The sequence below is a fragment of the Fusarium odoratissimum genome (genome assembly GCF_000260195.1).
Source record: "Fusarium odoratissimum NRRL 54006 unplaced genomic scaffold supercont1.4, whole genome shotgun sequence".
In the NCBI taxonomy this organism is placed as follows: domain Eukaryota; kingdom Fungi; phylum Ascomycota; class Sordariomycetes; order Hypocreales; family Nectriaceae; genus Fusarium; species Fusarium odoratissimum.
This window is the reverse complement of record NW_022158690.1, coordinates 771968-791034: the sequence shown is the minus strand read 5'-3', so window position 1 is coordinate 791034 and position 19067 is coordinate 771968. Positions and strand designations below refer to the sequence as shown.

Genomic DNA, 19067 nt, shown 5'->3' with positions numbered 1-19067 from the left:
AAGGGATCGAGATTCATGACATAATTATCATAAGATAGCTGAAAACATCTTATCATAGTAGTTTGTCGAATTTCGCCATTGCTAGGAGAAGCATTACAGTTGTTCGTATTGGCCAACTACCAGGACACCACAAACTACATAGTTACAGTGGGGGACTCGACCTCACATCAAGAATTATCCACAACGGGTATCGTCCTTTCGGCCATTTTTGCTTGTTTTATAAAGAGATCGGGACTTTTGAGCGAGATGAGCGGGTAGATCTACGCCTCAGTGCAATGTCGCCATCACCTGAACTTCTGATAGGATTATCACCTTTGAAAGGCTAATTCAGGGTCTCATCCGAGCGGGAGCAGGGGCGATGGCGATATGAGCTGGATGAGGGGACTTGAGGGCGGAATAAGGCGTGATAAATGCATCTGCATAGATGCGGCGGTCTAGAGTTCATGTGTGTCGTCTTTATGCTCAGCGTGGGGTAACTTGCCAAAAGGGTGTGACTGATAGAGGGTATTTAGTCAGACCATGATCAAGTGACAGAGGACTAATTGTGATTTTCAAGTAATATGAAAGAACTCGAGACGAGGACGATTCATTAGGAAAAATAACGATGGATACAACTGTCTGAGACGATCTAGCAGACCCCTCCATCTATGACAGGGATGATCTCTTTCAATACTAATTCTTGTGTGAACCTCAGCTTAACTTATTGTCAAACTGCGTGCATTTGCCATGCATAACAGTTGTGACAACATATCTGCTGTCTCTGTGAGATAATACTCTGAGGTGTCTCAAAATTGTCAAAGCGCAAAGCTCGTCAACAACCCGGCTCAGGCAATAAAATAACACATAACTCATGTGGTTGAGTCAAACTTTCAAGCAAGCATAGGTCTTGGTTGTTTTAAGAGACGGCTTAGTTGAGCTTTCGGTGCCTGCAGCGTGTTAGCTCTATAAACCACTACGACGAGGTATTGGTTGAACTGGAACTTACTTCTGAACAACACGTTCAATGGCGTCCATTCCCATCTTGAGAACATCCATGCGGGGACCGTAAGAAAGTCGCACGAAGTGATGGCAAGGGGAGTCGAATAGATCACGACGGCGCGAAGGGTTAAGATCGAAGAAGATACCGGGCACCACAATGACCTTCTCTTCAAGACAAGCCTGGAAGAAGTTGAGACCATCTGAGATGGACTCGGGAAGACCTTCAAGGTTGAGCCAGCTGATGATCGTTTAGTCTCATTCAAATGAATCTTGGGTAGGTGAAGACTTACAGGTAGAAGGTCGAGTCAGGGACATACTTGATGATGAAACCCATCTCACGGAGACGTCGAACGACGAAGTCACGCTTGTCCTAAGAAATAGTTAGTCTCTCATGTCTTGTTTGTCTTAATCCGTGAGACCTACTCTGAAGTGAGACTGGAGGTGAATCATCTCATTCTTGACCACACTGGGCTCAAGCATGGGAATAGCAGCTTCCTGGAAAGGATGGCAGGCACCACCATCGAGGTAAGATCCGCATGAACCGATGCTACAAGTATGTCAGTCATCTATGGCAGAAAAGGGGTACCAACAAAAGTGGCTCAAAAAGTTCAGAGAAAATTCAAGATAAAACGTACGCATTGATATATTCTAGAAGGACAAAATTAGTGTCTTTTCTTGGTGTTTAGATTGTTTGGTGTGCTTACCCTTGGGTCCCAGGATCCAAGCAATTCTCCAACCGGGCAGACGAAAGCGCTTGGTGAGACCATCAATGATCAGAACATCATCTTCGTCGACGTCATCCACGTTCTCTGCCGCTGATATTGTCGAGCCATCGCAATTGGATGTGTAATTGTATCCCGAGTAGAACTCGTCGCTGATGAATGTGGCTCTGTCTCGGCAAATGTCCTGGATCTCCGCAAGCTCCGGGTTGGCGATAACACGGCCAGTAGGGTTGCGAGGGTTCGAGGTAAGAATGACAGAGGTACCACGGGCAATTTCCTCGGCAATCTTGTCAGGGTGAATGTGGTAGCCGTCCTCTTCAGCCAGAGGGACGGGAATGGCGGCAAACTGTGAGATTTTGTCAGCACCCCACCACCAAGCATAGATTTTTCGCTAGAGTAAAACGCACGTTCTTGAAAAGACTCAACATCTCATTGTAAGCCGTGTAGTCGGGTAAGAAGAAAGACAGGTATGAGTTGCCGAGAACGGCAGCGATACGGATGAGACCCGCGCGACCACCAGGGACGATAGCAACGTTTTCCCAAGTATACTGACTCTCCTTTCCCTGACGATGAGCCTCGTTGTACAGTTTAGCAACAGCCTCTCTCAAGGGCTTGATACCAGCTGTAGGACCGTACTCTCGACCAGCCATTGAGATGTTAATGGTTTCAGGTCTGGGGAAGCAGCCTTCGATATCGTCCTCAACTTCAGGAGCACCCTGACCAAGATTGGCCCACGCATCAGGGTTCTCGAGATAGCCATACTCGGAAGCTCGCTCTGTACACCAGATAACACCGGTTGATGATCGGCTGGCATCGAGACCAGCGTGGGGCATATGACCTTCATGGGCACTTCGGAACTGACGATGAACCTTGGATTGGAATTCTAACAAGATATTGAATTAGTATAATGAGATTGGGTACTGTTTATTTTGATACAATCTCTCTACCATGTTGGAGAGTTGAATTATGACGTTGTGGGGCAGAGCTGCAGCTGCAGCCAAGCTCCTGTGTAGCTCATCTAAGACGGATTTGGAGGGGTTCAGTTCATGGAGGGGCAGAATGACAGGGATTATTAGGAACAGAGAGGGGAAAGTAACGCGCCAGTGGCGCCGGTAGTGAGAGTGAAAAGGCGGGACGGTGAGGGGAGGTAAGAAAACGGTGAGGAGAGTAGATGAGGTTTCGGTGTTCTTTGATGGTTGCAAATAGCTCATGAAGCTAGACAATATGGCACTGGAGAGCTTAAAGTATAATCTTCAAGCTGAAGACATATAAAGCCGTCTTGAGAGTGCAGTTGGGCGAGAAACGCCACATACAAAGGAGAGACAAAAGGCGCTTACCGTTCATCGAAGGCTCGGTCGTACTGAAACGACGAGTGAGGGTCTTGGGGGCGCCAGTATGGCGGTTGATAGAGAATTTGCGTCCACTGAAAGACATGATGGCGATGTGAGAAGAGGGATAAAGAGAAGGAATTTGAAAAAAGGTTGGAGTGGTATTTGATCAGGTAGTCGAGGTGGTGATTCCTAGTAGGACTAGGTTAGGTAATGGGAAGCTGGCAATATGGCTCTAGTGAGGCCCAGTCATGCAAGTCACAATAGTTGCGACAGCCGGATCAAGATGTCGGCGGGGGAAGAGATGATCTATCTCAAGAAGAGAAGAAAGAAGGGAGAGGGACGAGGAAAACTCAATGTGGATGTTTACGGGGGATTGGATATAAGTGCAAAAAAACCAGTAATGGCCTTGGTCACTAAAGCACAGAAAAATTCGGGGGTGGGACCTTTTAGGTTGCCTCTCCAAGTACTGTACCACAGCAGGAATAAAAGCAGAAGAAAAGAAAGAAAAAAAAAGAGGCCATTCAGCGTCTAGCAACTGTAAACAGTGCCTGGTCAGTTGGTCTGTGAGGCCCCAGGAGCCAGGTGAGCATTGACCTGGGCTGCAAGGTGAAGGAGGTGGTGAAGAACAGAGCTGCAATTGGATTGGATTGGGCTGATGCATCACCCGTAACGGAAAACGGCATCTCTAGAGTCAATTCTCTGGCTGCGTAATTATCGTGTTGCGTGTTGAGGTAGCCAGAATTCGCCCCGAGATCGAACATGATCGCCAAACAGCTCACACCGAGTGTCCAAAGCAGGACACATAATCTCTCAAGCATGCCACTATTCGCAGCTTTGACGTTCCATTACAGCGTCAATCCTGGGGTAGATACCCCCCTTTTCACAGCCTGATACGACATGTCATGTCGTTTGAAAGTCGAGACGCTTCTCTAACAGATATGCACGTTGCCAGCTCTGTCCAATCATTTGAGTTTTGCCCTACTTTTTCAAGTTTTCTCTTTATCATTTGGCCGCCGCGCAGTTATTTGAAGCTCACCTCAATGACAAGCAAAGTGACGTACTGCTACTGTCCATAAATGCTAGCTCAAGAGCTTAGGTGGGGGTAATATTGAGGTGACCAAGGAATTCACCTCAGTATAACCTACTCAGAGCAATAAGTTCAATTCTTATTGTTACTTTGTTTACATTCTCTTCCCTCATATTCTGCCCAATCTCAACCTGACCGGGACGTTTGAGTCCGGTCAAGACCCGCATACATTGGCATTGTGACGATCTCAGAGGGTCTAACCTCGATATCGTTACCTAAAACCCCAGTTTGGTCTCTTCCCTTACCCACAGTGTCTCCGACCCCAGGACAGCGAGTCAAGCTCAACACCAACTGGTCCGGAGCTTGGACTGCCGGCCCGGCCCCCTAGCTTCAACTCCAACTCCAACGATCAACTCCAACACAGCCAGAACCTCAGGGCTGATGTCCTCGTCTATGTGAAATGTCGCGCATCAGATTAAAAGGGAAGCTCGGTGAGAACCCGAGCCTGAAACACCCTAGAAGCTCGCTAGAACATCCAGAAAAAGATATCTTGTCCTGATAGAGCAAAAGGAAGCAGCCCGGTTGGTCCCGATCTCGCGGGTCCGTGAGCCTCGAGAGACCACTTACAACTTGTCGAATCATGAGACAGACACGTTACCAAGACATCGTGTGGAACGTTTTCGATACCGACGAGGGTTGGTATCTCCATGCTCACCGTGCTCACCTAGACTGCGCCGCGGAACGGGACGGCCTCGCCGTATAACGGCGATACGCACCGAGACTGTTTTGATTATTCGCGCAAACGCATTAAACTGACAAGCATCATAGCCAGGAGTAATTGAGCTACGTAGCAACATTTCTCCAGTAAGAAGTACCTGAACTGAGAGAGCTAGCGATACCCAAGTCTTGGCAAGAACTGATATAAATTGGTGAAGCTCTAGGGTATTTAATAATGCTCCTCTGTTTACCAGTTCCTTTGGTTGACAATTATCGTAACAAACATAGGCCAAAGCAACAGGACAGGCAGAAAAGGAAGATAGCATCCAGGATTATCTGTTTAGGTTTGTCTTAATACATAATATACTCATTCATGCCAAGTTTCCTGATATTTGATCCGCAAACACAAACTGCCTAATCATTGAACTTCCAGCGATAGATTTTCAACACGAATATACGTAATAGTGACATCACATTATCATAGATACCTTATCTATGAGACTACCTATAGTACTTACCTAGGTATACACACCTTCACTGGCCATCACTGCGAGTTGGAAACAAACCGCTTACATAACATTCTCAGCCAGAGAGATACACTGCTTGATCGAAGCGGGGCTACTCTGTACGCATTCTCTCCTTAAGGTGTACAGCAACACAACTCCAACTTGGAAAGAATAAATTTTTTCAACATAATTATATATATGTTATTATCAGACCAGAAATATTCTTATTCGAGAAGCTACAACGCTATTATGTTTGAGATGAAAATCAAACCCACCTTTCCGCTCTGTCAGAATACTTGATTTGAGCAGGACGTGCCCGGTGCAGGCGTGCTCGTCACTACGAGATGCACAGTAGGCCACATGAAACGCACAATAATTAGTTCACACTGACAAGCACCAGGAAACACCGCGAACATGCGGCTGCGAGGATCGCGGTGAGCTTCAGTAAAAATCACCTGGTCGTGCCATGAAGGCTTGACGAATGGATGAAGAACCGGATCGATGGAGCACGAGTGCGGCTGGAAAGAGGCTGGCCCAGACTCTGAAAAGAGCGAGGTCACCGACCGACTCAACAAATAAGGTATTTATCTGCCCGAAAAGATCACGCCTTTATCATTGATAAATTGCTGAACTCAAGCTACCAGTTAAACAATATTGATTTGGCGATCGTGAGCGCCTATCCTGCATATGAGCCCACCTCAAACGAGGCTGATAAGATCGACAAAGCAAGAGAGCGTCTGGACAGAGGTTCTCAAGACCCCGAAGTCCGAGAGGACTCGTTCTTCAGCGTTACTACTGCCCTAACAACCATGGCTGAAGACGCGAAGAGCTACGCCGAAGACATCCAAGTCCTCGAGCACCTTGATGAGGATGACAAGGTGACTGTTCTGTCGGCTACAATGCCACTCGGTAAAGGACCAAGTGGAAGGAAGGCCATCATAGTTGACCCCGCAGCACACACATAATAATGTTGCGGAAGCAGCCCTCCTGTCTGGAGAGACTGACGCGACGGGGCATGGAACACGAGCGCCAGTTCCCTCTACTGGTTTATCAGAGAATTTAACCAGCCAAACTGCGTCTGATGGTGATAATGAGGGAACCGTTTTAAAGACGCTCAAGTCGAGGAAAGCAACGTCGGCGTGGGTTCAGCCCAACCAAACAGTGATTGCTGCATACTATCACGAGGACATGCTCGACAGCAACGACGAGCCTCACCAAGTGCCTGTCCATGGCACCTATTTTGACAATGTCTGGACACCAGGCAATAGTGGGTCAACGGTGACAAATGGGGACATGAGGATTGTCCGAAAGTATGTGCGCGCCAGCCGTCTATTTATCCCCCGAGACGGAGCTAAACATATGCCAGGCCGTTTGCCAGTTAAGATCCCCGGCCCAGAGAGCGCAACACCTGCAGTTTATGTGGGTATCTCGAGGGTCGCCATACAGCATGTGTTTATGCGGAACAAGGCCAAGGTCAACAAGGTCTCATTCACAGACAACACAGAGAGCTTCGATCTGAGGGCTGAGCCTTCCAATGTCGTGGCAGGGATCAACACAATTTTCCACGAAGGTTGTACTGTGCCGGGAAACATCTCGCGGCTCAACCGATTTGTGAAGGACAAGACAACAGTTTTCGAGGAGCAACCGGCGCCAATGGAAAGACTCGTGCGCCAGAACAACCGAGTCCTATAATATCTTCCCGTCGAACCTGTGCAAAACCGCAAAGCCAGCGACGATGCCGGACATCAGCCATCTTATCGTATCCTTAACAGAAGGGAGCTGGAAACTATACTCATTGGATTTATCTTGCCGCGCACTTGGGATGTTTGAACTACATAAGAAGCTAATCGACAGGCTCAACATCTTCTTGGCAGCTCATCCTCTGGACTCGATGCCAACCAATATGGCAGTTCACGTTATCTGCCTATACTTCAGGGCTAAGAACTCTCCTAAGCTGGAGTCGGGAGGATTTTTTTCAGACGGAAACGGACCAATGCCAGCAGTTGACCTGGAGTTTCCCGGCATGCTATCCCTGTGATAGTTTGACAACAAATACCCGATTTACCCGAGTTCTTTACTCAGTATCACGAGAGGTACATACAGAGTATCTATCACCATGCACCTACCAAGCATCGTGATTGACTTTGAAACACTTCGGGCATCATTGTCGCACTCATTGGAGATGTCAAGGCGATTGGGGCTGGAAACAGATGGGAGGCATCCACCAGGATAGGACATGAAATTAGAAGAGAAATCATAAACTTTAGGCCTTCCTTATCTAATCTTAGGATATTTAGCTAAAACTTTTATGATTTTAGGATAAGCTTAGGCATAATCTTAGCAAAGATTATTCCCATTCTTCACCCTTTCAGCGCGGAGTTGTGATGATGATTTGCATGAATGTCCTCGACAACCCATCAGGAATGTTCTCCAAGGCAGTGAATAAGAAAGTCTCGTAAACTTGTGAGAGTGTAATCAGAAAGCCGGGGTTTGTTTCCTGCCGAGGGATGATTCTTGTGCAGTGCCATGTTAGAGGTATCCTGACGAGCAGTCAGAAATTCTTCCCTGCTTGGCGACGAACACAAGATTATCATTGTTGAAGTCTGAAGAGGTCAGTTGATTTCATGAGAAGAATACAAACTGTCGCGAAGTCGACTGAAAGAGCATCTTAGTTGATTTTCCGCATTGTTCGTTGGCGCATTGGTGAGCATATGCCATGGAATGAGACAACATGGACAAAGGGTCTTGATCAAGAATCAATTGCAATAATAGAGATTCCTGATCTATCTCCAGTTTGAAAGTCTAGTACTAGATGCTTGCATGGTCGATACTTGGCTGGGATTGATTAGGCTGAGTTGCCACGATGTAGATTGAGGTATGTAATCATTAGACCCTTGCAAAATATTGGAATGGATCTTGTGATATCTTGAGGCTCGTCACTACCAGACCAGAGATTCCCCCACATGTCTGGCCTACAGAAGCTAGGGACAACATCCTCTTGGGTTATGAACTGGTAATGGTCTCCTTTCGGTCTCGTAACCAAGGCTTCAATTCGGGTGGGGCGATCACGGCCTTCTCTTCTCGAAATGATGACAAGACATAAACTCTTCAGCCGCTTTGAAAGAATCGACTTATTCTTAAAGGTTCTTGATTGAGCTTGCGCGAAGGTCCAGTTCTTGAAGCCCTGCATACGGTATTCTCTGGTGGCATGAACCGGGCGATGCAGGAAGTTGTAGATGAATTGGGGGAAACTCAGTAGACCACCAGGTCCAGGACTAGGTTTTCCGAGAACAATTTCTATAAGTCGAGGCATTCTAGGGAGGATATGAATTGCTTGGGAAGACAGAACAGAACTCGACCCAAAACGACCACGACCACTGATGGAATTTCACCTCCAGCAGAGTCAACCTAGACTCTCAAACCTTCAAAGAGAAACACAATGGATCATCTTGAACCAAATTTGGAAAGGATCAGGGTCAGGTTAAGAGGCCTTCAGTCGCTTACAACAGCTGAAATCGACCTGATCGCCCAATACCATGAGTGGTTCACCGCACTGGACGAACGCGAGCGACTAGCTTTGTCTGAGTCCCGCGCTCTTCAACTTCTCGAGGAAGCCTCGAGCGACTATCAGGTTTACCCCGATCAGTATGCACAAATGGATCACTATCTCACAAGAAATGGACAGTCACGCGAATGATAGACGCTTCTAGGATGATGCAGCGTCTTTGGGCTCGGCAGAAGGTAGAGGCTGAGGAGGCTGGACTAGTCGCCCGTACTGAGGAAGACAGCCCCCGTACATGGACTGAGGACCTAGCTACCTTTGCAAGAGGCTGTCTTAAAGCCCTCAGCGGCGAAACCGTCGACGTTGATGATGACATGGATGGATCACGTTCCGGAACTGAGCACGAAGAAGACACTTGTATGAGTCCTGATCTTCCGGAGATCATAACCTTGTCACCTGAGTTCGCGAGACATATGCGAGATCAAATCCGGGATCTCCCTTGCCGAGCAGTCGACTGGGATTATCCTCTGGAAATATTGAAAGAAGGTACACCTGCGAAGGAGGACGTTTTATATGCCATCAGAGCCATAATGTGTGGTTGGGTAAATGAGCTTATCAATGCCAGGGCAGTGTTGGAACATCGCATTCGTGGAGTCACTTCCGAGAATCGAGCAATTTTCATGCTTCAAGTACCAACCCATCTGGCCCGGATGGTTGGTGTTCTGGATATCGAGAAATATGGGAAGATCGGTTCATATGAAGAATGGAAAAGCCTAGAGAAATGTTTCCCTACCAGATACAAATACTTATGGGACTATATCGACTACATGTGGCCGATTCTTGCTATGTACGGGCTTGGAACATTGTCAGTCGAAACCTTGATAACATCTACCAATCCGACGCATGCACAAATCAAATGGAACTCCTTCTCAAGTTCTCGGTTGATTTGCATACCATCCGATTCGATCATCATCCAAATGGCCGTCCCCGCTTCTGAGTAGGGTTGGAAGCCGGCCTCCCAGAATCGAAACTTTGTCAACCGTCCAACGTTTACCAATATCTACTTCCCAGTCCCAGCCAAGTTGGGGTTGCAGTCCCTTGCCGTTTTCTTCGTCTGATATAGTTGAGTTGTTCTTAAGGTTTCGAACTTTGGGCTCAACATACGCCATCACACCCTCTACCGACAAATTGGTCAATATGGAATAAGTACAAGAGTTGTCAGCGATTAAAGGGGTTAGAACTTAGCAATTCATGAAAGGCATAATGAGAATAATGATAATAAATTCTTTTGATGTAACTTAACAGGTTTCATTAAACTGATCCTGAAACAAAGAATACGAGACAACATGATGGCAATTATTTAGAGAATTGATAGAACCGGTCTTGTTAAAAGATGCTTCCAAACAACCTAGAACTCTCAGCCTAAACAACCAGAGCTTGTCTTTCCATATAAATTTGACCCAGGCTTGCTACCAAATAGCTGAAAGGTGGTAGGAGGTTCGAGCCAGAGGTTTTCGGGTGTTGATCTCGTAGCTCGGGTCGATAAAGTCAAACCGAGCCACATCATCAAAGCCCATGGCCTTAAGTTGTAGAATGTGGCTAGCCATATCAGATTCGAGGATCTGAGGTTGATTGGATGGTCGCATTTCCTCCATGAAAGATTTATGAGTGTAGAGGCGATAGTAAAACCTAGGCTTAGTGCGACCTGCGCGACCTGCGCGCTGACGAGCGGCAGCTTGAGAGATGGGACCCGTGAGAAGGGCCTCCAATCCCAAGCGCGGGTTATTGCCAGATTGCTTAGACTTGCCAAGATCTATCTTGTTAGACATACGCAGTCGTACATAAACGCGAGAACGTACCTATAACATGAACTATCCCGTCGATAGTTATGCTAGCCTCAGCAATGTTCGTGGCACACACGCATTTGCCCTGTGTGCTTGTTTGAAAGATTGGGTCTTTCTGGCTCCCTGGTAGTTGAGAGTATAGCGGCAAGACGTTAAGATCGCCTATTTCCTTGCGAAGCAAGGTGCAGGCTTCGTCAACCTCCTCAACGGACTGGAAGAAAACAAGGATATCCCCGTCCCTTTCCTTGTCGTGGATATCCTTTACAATCATCAGAGCCACGCTGAAGACTGCCAGAACTGATTCCTTTAGGTAAGTGATCTGGACCGGTTGGTTTTTGCCACTCAAAGCAAAGTGGGTTGTCTTCTCGCTGCCGAAATAGCTAACGAGCTCTTCTGCGTCCAACGTGGCCGACATGACCACCAACTTCAGATCTGAACGTTTAGAAGCTGATCACCTTGAGTAAGGCCAGCAGGATCTGTCGACAAGGTGCGCTTGTGAGCCTCATCGGTTATGATGTAGGCCTGTTACGATTAGCGTTATGCTCTGAAGCAAACAAGTTATGAATTAGGGAACATACGTAGAGGTTAGAGATTGAGTCGGTCTTGGCCACCTCAGTCAACATGCCGTCTGTCATGTAGCCAAGCTTGGCCTTCATCGGGTGGGCTTTGCGGTCGAAGCGCACAGCGTAACCAACTTCCTCTCCATCTTGGACTCCATTTTGGCGGCGGTACGTCCGGCTACTGAAGTGGCTGCGATCTTACGAGGCTGGGTACAGGCAATCTTTTTCTGTTTCTCCCATTCATTAAACAGGATGAACTGGGGCATCTGAGTGGTCTCTTCTGAACCTGTCTCGCTAGACAGAACGATCACCTGTTGTGGAGTCAGGTTGGCGCAAGGTACACAGCAATATGGCACTCAAAGAACTTACCTGGTATTGGTGATAGGCGTCTAGGAACTCTTGTCTCCTGGAAGAGACAGGCCGGGCTCGTCGCTGCTTCAGCAGCTCGAAATACTTCACTGTATGTTTTTTCCCTGGTCGGAAAAGGCGATCCTTCGAATCCTCAATTCCAATGGCCTGGGCGGTCGTTGTCTTGTTTCTCTTGAGGTCTTCCATCACTGAATAGGGGCTGTGATGGATTCCCTGTTGTCGTTTACGGGTGCGACTGTCGTTGCTGTTAGTTTCTATGTCTGGCAGACTGGGGAGAATATCCTTCCACGCGTACCTTTTGTGTCTTTCGTAATAGTTAATACAGTTCATAGACAAATGCTTCGATAATAATATAGAGTTTTGAGCTACTTGTTACTGCTGCGAAATCTATGCTCATGAGGTTTGATTGTGTTATGGCTTGGCTGATTTGATCCAGCTCCACCACCATGACAGAGGCCTCTGGGTCCAGTGGACTGCGTATGAGAGACAACGGCATGGCGCTGTTGTTTGCGGCCTCTACGAGGCTTGGTTCCAGAGCGGGTGCTTCATCCCCGGTATGGTCGATGAAGGGGATCTCGTTGGCTCGTTCCTCCACCCCTCCCTAAGGGTCGCTGGGCTGCCAGTATGTGCGCCCCTCGAGGTTCAGGAACTTCCAGCGGATTCCAAGGGAGAAACACGAACGACCGATCAGCGGAGGTAGGTCGTCGACTTTGAAGTTGGAGGGTCCAGCCTCAGGCGGGTGCTCATCACCCAAGAATCTGACTTTGTGAGCGGGTTCATTGGCCCCCACGAGGTATGAAGGGATGACTTCCGCTCGGCCATTTTGCCGTCGCCACTCGTTGAGAATAGTGTTGGCAATGGCTTGAGTGCAGGGGAACTCACCCTCTTCGTCCTTGATGAGGTACCGGCCCTGCGCGTCCGGTGGAGCGTGTTCGTCAACATTTGGTGGGATCTCCTCCAACTTGATATCTGGAGTGAAAGATTTGGAGTCTCGCACTGACGGGTGCGGTCGCCATGTATCCAGGTCGATCGCCTGGTCTTGGCTACTCCCGTGGGGAGATGATCCGCACGAAGTAGAGATCAAACTCGGCCATTTAGAGGAAGTAAAAGTCGTGGCAAGGTCCGCGCTGCATGCTGATGAGATGGTCGGCATATTTATATATTTAAGAAAGAAAAAAATAAAGTAAGAATACTGTGGAATATATATATATGTGTGTGTGTGTGTGAGAGAGAGAGAGAGAGAGAGAGAGAGAGAATGGTGGTTAATGTAGGGGAGGTTGCAGTGATTGTGATCGTGATAATAATGTTTGTGTGGTTCACAGAAAAGGGAAAACAAATTCTAACATGAAGATATTTAATTCCATCAGAGTAAAACAAAAGAAAAAGAAAACTTGCCCTCCTCTAATGCTTGTTGTGCTGCTGGTGCCCGTCCTAGCACTCGGAACTTGGTCCCCTGACACTGCTTGACAGCTGCCCGTCAGTGAGGTCTAGCAATTATCAGAATCACAATAATTTCTTTCCATAAGCTTATCACGTGGAATATTTTACTGCCGCTCAAGATTTATCTATGGGGGTCTAGGGGTGCTGTTGGCAACATTCGTGCAACCATCACCACTCCCACGATGCAACAAAATACTGAAAACCAATGCACAACAATAACAAATACTTTGACACCTTTAATACTACAATGAATATCAGTCACTTAAGCCCCGACTCCTCTTAAACCAGTCACTACTGTTTGTTACATTGCTTTCGTCATTCCACCATTTAGCAATTGTGTGCCACGAGACGCTCATACGCAATAAAATCCTCTTCACCAACACCGGAAGGAGATCGACCAAAAGGCTATTGACAGCTGCCTTATAGTCAACCTTGAAATACTCGGCTGCCAGGCTACAAAATCAGACGCCATCGACTGCTACAGAATCATCGGATGTATGTCAGGATGCGCTGCGTAAATCAATCTGACCACCGAGTGCGCAAAGTAGTTGCTTGGGAGGACCACACTGCCGACAGAATGCACCATCATCTGTCTCCAAGCCTACCAATTCTGCAGTGATATCATTAGAAAATGAGTATCCAGACGATTAGTCCGGGGATTTTGCTGGGCCGGGCAAGCTTCACGTTGCTTTCTGTGCCAAAATGGAGCACACCGCGTCTGAGTATGAACGTCGACGTCTACTCATCGGCCCTGTCAGTGCACAGGGACTAGACGAGAAGATGGCTCTGGTCACGCGACAGATCCCAAGTCCCGACGAAAGGAATCAAGAGCACTGGGCTCAGACCTTTTTCCAGGTCGCCAAACGAGATGGTATCAAAGCTGAGATCAAAACCATCATATCGACCGATTTGTCCAAATTCGAGACACGAGACTACTCTCGGTACTTTCACCCAGGCAGGCCGACCCGAAAGCCTCGGGATATAGATGAACGGATAATCAAGAAGGTCAATGATGTCTTTGACACAGATAATCCTGTCAAAAGCTCACCAAGCCTTTTCTTTATCGGCATGATGGCATCCAACTTGGCTGTAAAAGTGATGCCTGGAGAGGAGCTCACTGCCAGAACTCTGTCCTCAAAGGACCTCTTTGAGCCCACCATTCCTATGACAGAAGGAGAGAAGCAACAAGTCCAGCAAGAACGAGGACCCAAGTACTACTGGCAGCGTGCCCGCCTTATTGGCGCTGACGCAACAGGAGAGGCCGGTATCTCCAACCATGAGTATGAGTTCGCTACTCACCCAAAGATGGGGATGAACAATCGTCCTGTTGTCGCTTGCTGCAGCACCAACGCCTTCGGCAGCTGGCGTTAATTCAGGTGGTCATGAACGCTTTCGACAATGGCGCTTCCACGGACGTTATATCAAACATGACATTGTCGAGAACGAGCCGTCCAGCAAGGGGCTGGAGACTATGTTAACTCTTGCCACTGAGACTGGAGGAACGGCCACTATCTCCACAGATGCCAATGCTTTCAAGTCGAGTCTGGTTTACTGGTGATTACAACACGCCGGAAAAGATGAACAACAGGAAGGCGGACAATTGAAAGAAGAATCGACAGTGTTCTTGCGCCCATGGTGGCCTCTGGTAATGTCCGGCATCTTGCAATATCCATGTCTTATTAATACGGCGTGTGCTAAGACCCGCCCAGAACACTTTTTACATTGCTTCATATCTGTTCTTTAAGTTACTATAATAAAGCATTACATGGAAAGGCGATCCAAGTTGAAGCTTTAATTCCGTGCGAGAGCGCCGAGCTTACTGTTCTGGAGTGATTTGGAAGGAACTTAATGATGATAAAGATATATGGACAGCTGAGCATTAAGTTTTCAGGACATGAAGTTTGTTCATTTGCACTTCCATGAGTCGCAGTATAAAGCATATATGATCAAAGTTTGCATGTTTCAAAGGATTTATGGTTGCATATGACTCAGCATCACGACAGTGAAAAGAATACATTGGTTTTTTTAAGACCAATAGTCTCGAAACGACGAATCCCAGATATCGCCAGCGTTTGAGATAGCTTTTGTGAACCTGGTTATGTGGCCTTGAATCAAAGCAGAGGTTTCTTGGTATTGTTTGGTGTTAGTTCAGCAACTCCCTTGATACTGAGCCAACATGAACTTCTTCTAATTCTCCCATAAGAATATTGTGTACAAAAGGCAATGTGTACTTTACACTTACTATCCTACCCAACAAACCCGCATACCATGATATAACTTTCGTCCTTTTGGTAACGCGTTTAGTACCAGAACTGTCCAGTGACCTATAGGCGACAAAGGGGCGTCAGTAATTCACCTACATTCGTTTGTTCTTTGTGGTGTTCTCAATTTGTCTTTGTTTCACGGTTGATTTCAAGTGGCCATGTTCACGTTTGAGTTTCCTGAACACTCAAGGTTAAGTCTAATAAATATCCAGAAAAGTCGTGAACTCTTCGAGGCTAGATTTCGATAAACTTTCTCAAGATGACTTCTAAAGGGCATAGACTTTTAAGAATGGACCATATAATCTACAAGTTCTCTTCCTTTTTGTCGAAGATTTTCTTTGACCCATTGTCTTCAATATCCCGACTTACACAGTCTCAGCCAATTCTCAACTTGGAGGCCCGTAACATACAATCGAAGACTATGGAGAATAATCAAGAACCACCATTAACCGCCGACATGGAAGTTGGTGCCGTTACTGTTGAGGCTCCCTTCGATGAGCCCAAGAAAGGCAGAGTCTTGATCCTTAATGGGTTCCCAGGCACGGGGAAAACAAGCATTGTGAAGAACCTCAAGGAACGACTCCATGGCCAGAAGATTCAGATAGTCGACAGCCCCATAATGGCCGGACCAGTGTGCCCTCACGCGTATCAGCGAGGGTGTCGATCAGCCTACCTTCATGAGATCCGAAGATTGGCGGACCAGGGCTACACTATCCTGGTGACAGCTTCTCTGGCGAACAACATATCGAGCCAACAAGTTATCGAAGACATCCTTCGAATTATCTGCGGGAAAGACATCTCCTTGTTCTGGATCAACATCAACCGCCAAGAGGTCGTACAAGATCAACAAATATCGAACTCAACCCGGTTAACGAACGGCGAGTCGAAAACAGAAAATTCTGATGTCTTGCCTGCCACCGCCGAGCGAGGCCAACTTGTTCTTCCCTCAAGCCTAGGGCATAAGCTGGATGGTATCAGCTTGGTCACTCGAGTGATGAATTTGGGGAATGACATCGAGGACGCAGTCAAGAAGGTATCGGATGTTATGGCCCGAGAGGAATGAGACCACATTGTCTTTGGTTTTTCTTTTGTTCCTTTTCGTAGGAGGCTTGGAGTCTGGGCATTTCATGATGCCTGGGTTTGTTCTTTGGCATATCGTTGATACCACATACAAGCACATTTGCTGGATTTCGGAGCCCACACGAGACAGCACAAATGAACAATAGTGCAAACTGGAAATACAGAATAATATTAAAATCATGTTCAGTATGCAGTTGCATCCGTACACAATTATTGAATCAAAGTGCCACGCGCCCGAATCAGTTGGTTGCAAACGTGCAACATCATACCCTGGATCGTGATACCATCAAACAAGCATTCCTACGCCAATGCAAGTAAGACAAAACAAGGAGTTAATAATGTCATCATCGGAAACAACGGAGCTCAGCTGGGCCCAATAGAGCGGTCTACCCATGATTATAAGACATGCTATGTCGTCGGTGAGCATTGCACTAGGGATGAATGCGAGGCACAGGGAAGCTGCATAAGAGATTACTTGGCCCAGTTCGTTTGTACAAGCATAATTCTAGGCATAGCTCTATTTTCAGAATTAGAAACACCCGAGTCTTTCTTGACTCGATCGATTTATCAACGGAGAAATTCTTTGGAATGTGATGGTATGTCTGACAACCATGTTCTTAGAGGCCAAGACAGCATTATTCATGAACGGCGAAATAGTAAGCCGTAGCAGTCGAAAAATCTGAAATGTCGAATTTTTATTTAGTATTACCGAGAGGAGGATCGACAGAGTAGCACGCTGATAGCGAAACGAGACCGACGTCCAAGCGAGTCTGTTCCTCGGGGTTCACGGAGAGACTATTGACTATCTCGGCGTCTGTATAGTTTGACAGGCCGGGAGCACAGCAAAGCACAGAATGCACGTGGGTAAGTGCGCAACGGAAAGAAATATCATCATCAGCAGAGGAAAAAAGCAAAAGCAAGCCCTGGTTAATAAGGACATGGGCCTTTTATTAGACGCGGATCAGGAGGACGGGATAAGGAGCATGGACCGGGGGAGAAGAGAATCAGGTAAGGACCTCGCCTAACAATTAATTGCCTTGGCTTGCTTTGCTTTGCTTTGCTTTGCTTTGCCTTGATGAGAGGCTTTTGGTCTATACGAGATGAGCGATGATATGTCTCAATTGACAAGTCGAGTGCAGTATCTGATTCTTGGCTTGAGGCGCATGGTGAAACAAGGATATCGTAAGCCGGAGAGGCAACAAAGATCGACATAATTATAGTGAGCGAATAGACGTAGAGATGCTAACAAATTCGAGATAACAAAGCCGTTGTTTAGGTCAAGCCTTCAAGGCCATTGGTGCTGTGCCTAGATGGACGCCATCTAGGACTTGAAACGCGCGGCGGCTGTATAGCGTCATGAGCATGGGACACAACTCCAGGGAGAGTGGATAAAAGCCCGGTAGTTTGGTAGAATTTGTGTTATTTACCTCCACTGGCGACATTGGCTCATAGTTAGTGCTTGAACCTGAACTTGGTCGAAGCTGGTAAGAAATGGAGGTATCCATCACGGTAATTCCTTTGGCCGATTGATGACAAGACAGACAGTACTCCGTAGATAGACACCTGATGCCACATATGCACTCAATAGTATGTATAATTCAGCTATTATTATTCAGTTTCCTCAGCTGGGTTTCTGCAGCAGGGGTCAAGTACGAGGCATAAATGCCCAGGATGTTGCTTTGTTTAGACCTTCAACGTTTCTTGCCACGAACTGGTGGCGGATTCATATAAGCCGGTTATCTATTATACGCGGCTTCAAGTAACGGTAAGGTTACTTGCCTCAAAAACCAAGGGCCACTGACATCTTGAAGAAAAGCCTCGTGGATATTGATCTACTGTTGATCGTTCGGGGTTCCATTAACGGGAAGTTAAATCAATGTTACTATCCAAGTGCCAGGATGATGGTTGTACTGTATATTTGAAACACACCTGCAGTATTCAGCGGCTTTGCCGCAATATATGGCCTGTCGAGATGTTAGAGTTTGAAAGCAGATTACAACGGCTCGAATTGAGCTTTGGTGTTCTCTCTAGCAATGCCGATCCCGTCTGCACACAGGCAGACGAATCTAAAGTGGTGGAGTCGTTGCAGCGATGGATTCTAGAGTGCATGCATCATCAGGTAAACCGTACAGAAGCGAGGAGCAGGGGATGATGCAAATGCAAACGCCTATCGGTAGAGGAACTAACTTGGCATGACCACAGCTGAAAACATCACCACCTCCAAGTTATTGTTTCTTAACGACTTCAACTATTGACCTCAACTAACCTGAAGAGCTTACCAGATAATGGCAAAGACCGCATTAGCCTTCCTGTTTCGTTTCTCCGCCCAGGGACCCCTGTCGATCGTTTCCGCGCCTGGTCACATCGCCCGTTAGGCCTATCATCGTCTTGGACAGAGAAGGTCAAGCTTCGGACCAAACTTCAGACATTGGTATCATAAAATGTTTGGAGAGAAACAATGCCAACTTGATTGAGCACAGTGAGCAATTAGCTACAGTGTAATGTACTTGTACTAGGCAAGGTATTAGAGTGATATGCTTGTGTCTTGTAATACAAGACATTCCGGAGTTGTCGTTTCTTGTTCATTTCCATAATTAGTGCAATTGGTCTCAATTCAAGTGTCACTGTACTTCAAACGTGCTGTCTTCGACCTCCTTCATCTGGTTTGGCTTTGGTTGATAGATAGATCACTTGACCGTTAGGTTTCGAGAAGGCGTTTTGCTTTTT

General features: G+C 47.0%; 8 protein-coding genes across 10 annotated transcripts; 4 read left to right on the top strand and 4 right to left on the bottom strand.

The window, feature by feature from the left end:
* Positions 1–143: 143 nt before the first annotated feature.
* On the bottom strand, positions 144–3580 carry FOIG_03412 (uncharacterized protein). Of its 2 annotated transcripts, XM_031201261.1 has the most exons (8): positions 3038–3580; positions 2108–2583; positions 1683–2046; positions 1614–1626; positions 1402–1525; positions 1269–1348; positions 986–1216; positions 144–926 (listed from the first exon to the last, which is right to left on the bottom strand). In XM_031201261.1, the coding sequence occupies exons 1-8, from the start codon at positions 3132–3134 to the stop codon at positions 908–910; spliced, it is 1404 nt and encodes a 467-aa protein (XP_031068785.1). In that variant the 5' UTR covers positions 3135–3580; the 3' UTR covers positions 144–907. The 2 variants fall into 2 exon arrangements, with proteins under 2 accessions (XP_031068785.1, XP_031068786.1); XM_031201262.1 differs by having other exon boundaries at positions 2108–3580.
* A 1835-nt stretch (positions 3581–5415) lies between these two features.
* FOIG_03411 (uncharacterized protein) lies at positions 5416–7645 on the top strand. Of its 2 annotated transcripts, XM_031201260.1 has the most exons (3): positions 5416–5632; positions 5682–5861; positions 5926–7645. In XM_031201260.1, the coding sequence occupies exon 3, from the start codon at positions 6470–6472 to the stop codon at positions 6971–6973; it is 504 nt and encodes a 167-aa protein (XP_031068784.1). In that variant the 5' UTR covers positions 5416–5632; positions 5682–5861; positions 5926–6469; the 3' UTR covers positions 6974–7645. The 2 variants fall into 2 exon arrangements, with proteins under 2 accessions (XP_031068784.1, XP_031068783.1); XM_031201259.1 differs by having other exon boundaries at positions 5416–5861.
* A 1075-nt stretch (positions 7646–8720) lies between these two features.
* Positions 8721–9784, top strand: FOIG_03410 (uncharacterized protein; the record flags this gene model as incomplete). Its single annotated transcript, XM_031201258.1, has 2 exons — positions 8721–8926; positions 8992–9784. 2 exons carry the CDS (start codon positions 8721–8723, stop codon positions 9782–9784), a joined length of 999 nt encoding a protein of 332 aa, XP_031068782.1.
* Positions 9785–10252: 468 nt separating this feature from the next.
* Positions 10253–11042, bottom strand: FOIG_03409 (uncharacterized protein; the record flags this gene model as incomplete). Its single annotated transcript, XM_031201257.1, has 2 exons — positions 10253–10596; positions 10643–11042. The coding sequence occupies 2 exons, from the start codon at positions 11040–11042 to the stop codon at positions 10253–10255; spliced, it is 744 nt and encodes a 247-aa protein (XP_031068781.1).
* Positions 11043–11053: 11 nt separating this feature from the next.
* FOIG_03408 (uncharacterized protein) lies at positions 11054–11742 on the bottom strand (the record flags this gene model as incomplete). Its single annotated transcript, XM_031201256.1, has 4 exons — positions 11054–11149; positions 11206–11333; positions 11390–11498; positions 11557–11742. The coding sequence occupies 4 exons, from the start codon at positions 11740–11742 to the stop codon at positions 11054–11056; spliced, it is 519 nt and encodes a 172-aa protein (XP_031068780.1).
* Positions 11743–12157: 415 nt separating this feature from the next.
* Positions 12158–12709, bottom strand: FOIG_03407 (uncharacterized protein; the record flags this gene model as incomplete). Its single annotated transcript, XM_031201255.1, has 1 exon — positions 12158–12709. The coding sequence occupies one exon, from the start codon at positions 12707–12709 to the stop codon at positions 12158–12160; it is 552 nt and encodes a 183-aa protein (XP_031068779.1).
* Positions 12710–13698: 989 nt separating this feature from the next.
* FOIG_03406 (uncharacterized protein) lies at positions 13699–14624 on the top strand (the record flags this gene model as incomplete). Its single annotated transcript, XM_031201254.1, has 1 exon — positions 13699–14624. The coding sequence occupies one exon, from the start codon at positions 13699–13701 to the stop codon at positions 14365–14367; it is 669 nt and encodes a 222-aa protein (XP_031068778.1). The 3' UTR covers positions 14368–14624.
* A 1093-nt stretch (positions 14625–15717) lies between these two features.
* FOIG_03405 (uncharacterized protein) lies at positions 15718–16323 on the top strand (the record flags this gene model as incomplete). Its single annotated transcript, XM_031201253.1, has 1 exon — positions 15718–16323. One exon carries the CDS (start codon positions 15718–15720, stop codon positions 16321–16323), a length of 606 nt encoding a protein of 201 aa, XP_031068777.1.
* Between the last annotated feature and the right edge of the window lie 2744 nt (positions 16324–19067).

Bases quoted from the DNA above. Each gene is read 5' to 3' on its own strand.
- FOIG_03412 (XM_031201261.1), bottom strand. From the start codon at position 3,134: ATGTCTTTCAGTGGACGCAAATTCTCTATCAACCGCCATACTGGCGCC. The intron at 2,584-3,037 runs GTAAGCGCCTTT...ATATCTTGTTAG, and splicing joins GACCGAGCCTTCGATGAACG to AATTCCAATCCAAGGTTCAT. The intron at 1,217-1,268 runs GTAAGTCTTCAC...AACGATCATCAG, and splicing joins CCTGACTCGACCTTCTACCT to CTGGCTCAACCTTGAAGGTC.
- FOIG_03411 (XM_031201260.1), top strand. From the start codon at position 6,470: ATGCTCGACAGCAACGACGAGCCTCACCAAGTGCCTGTCCATGGCACC.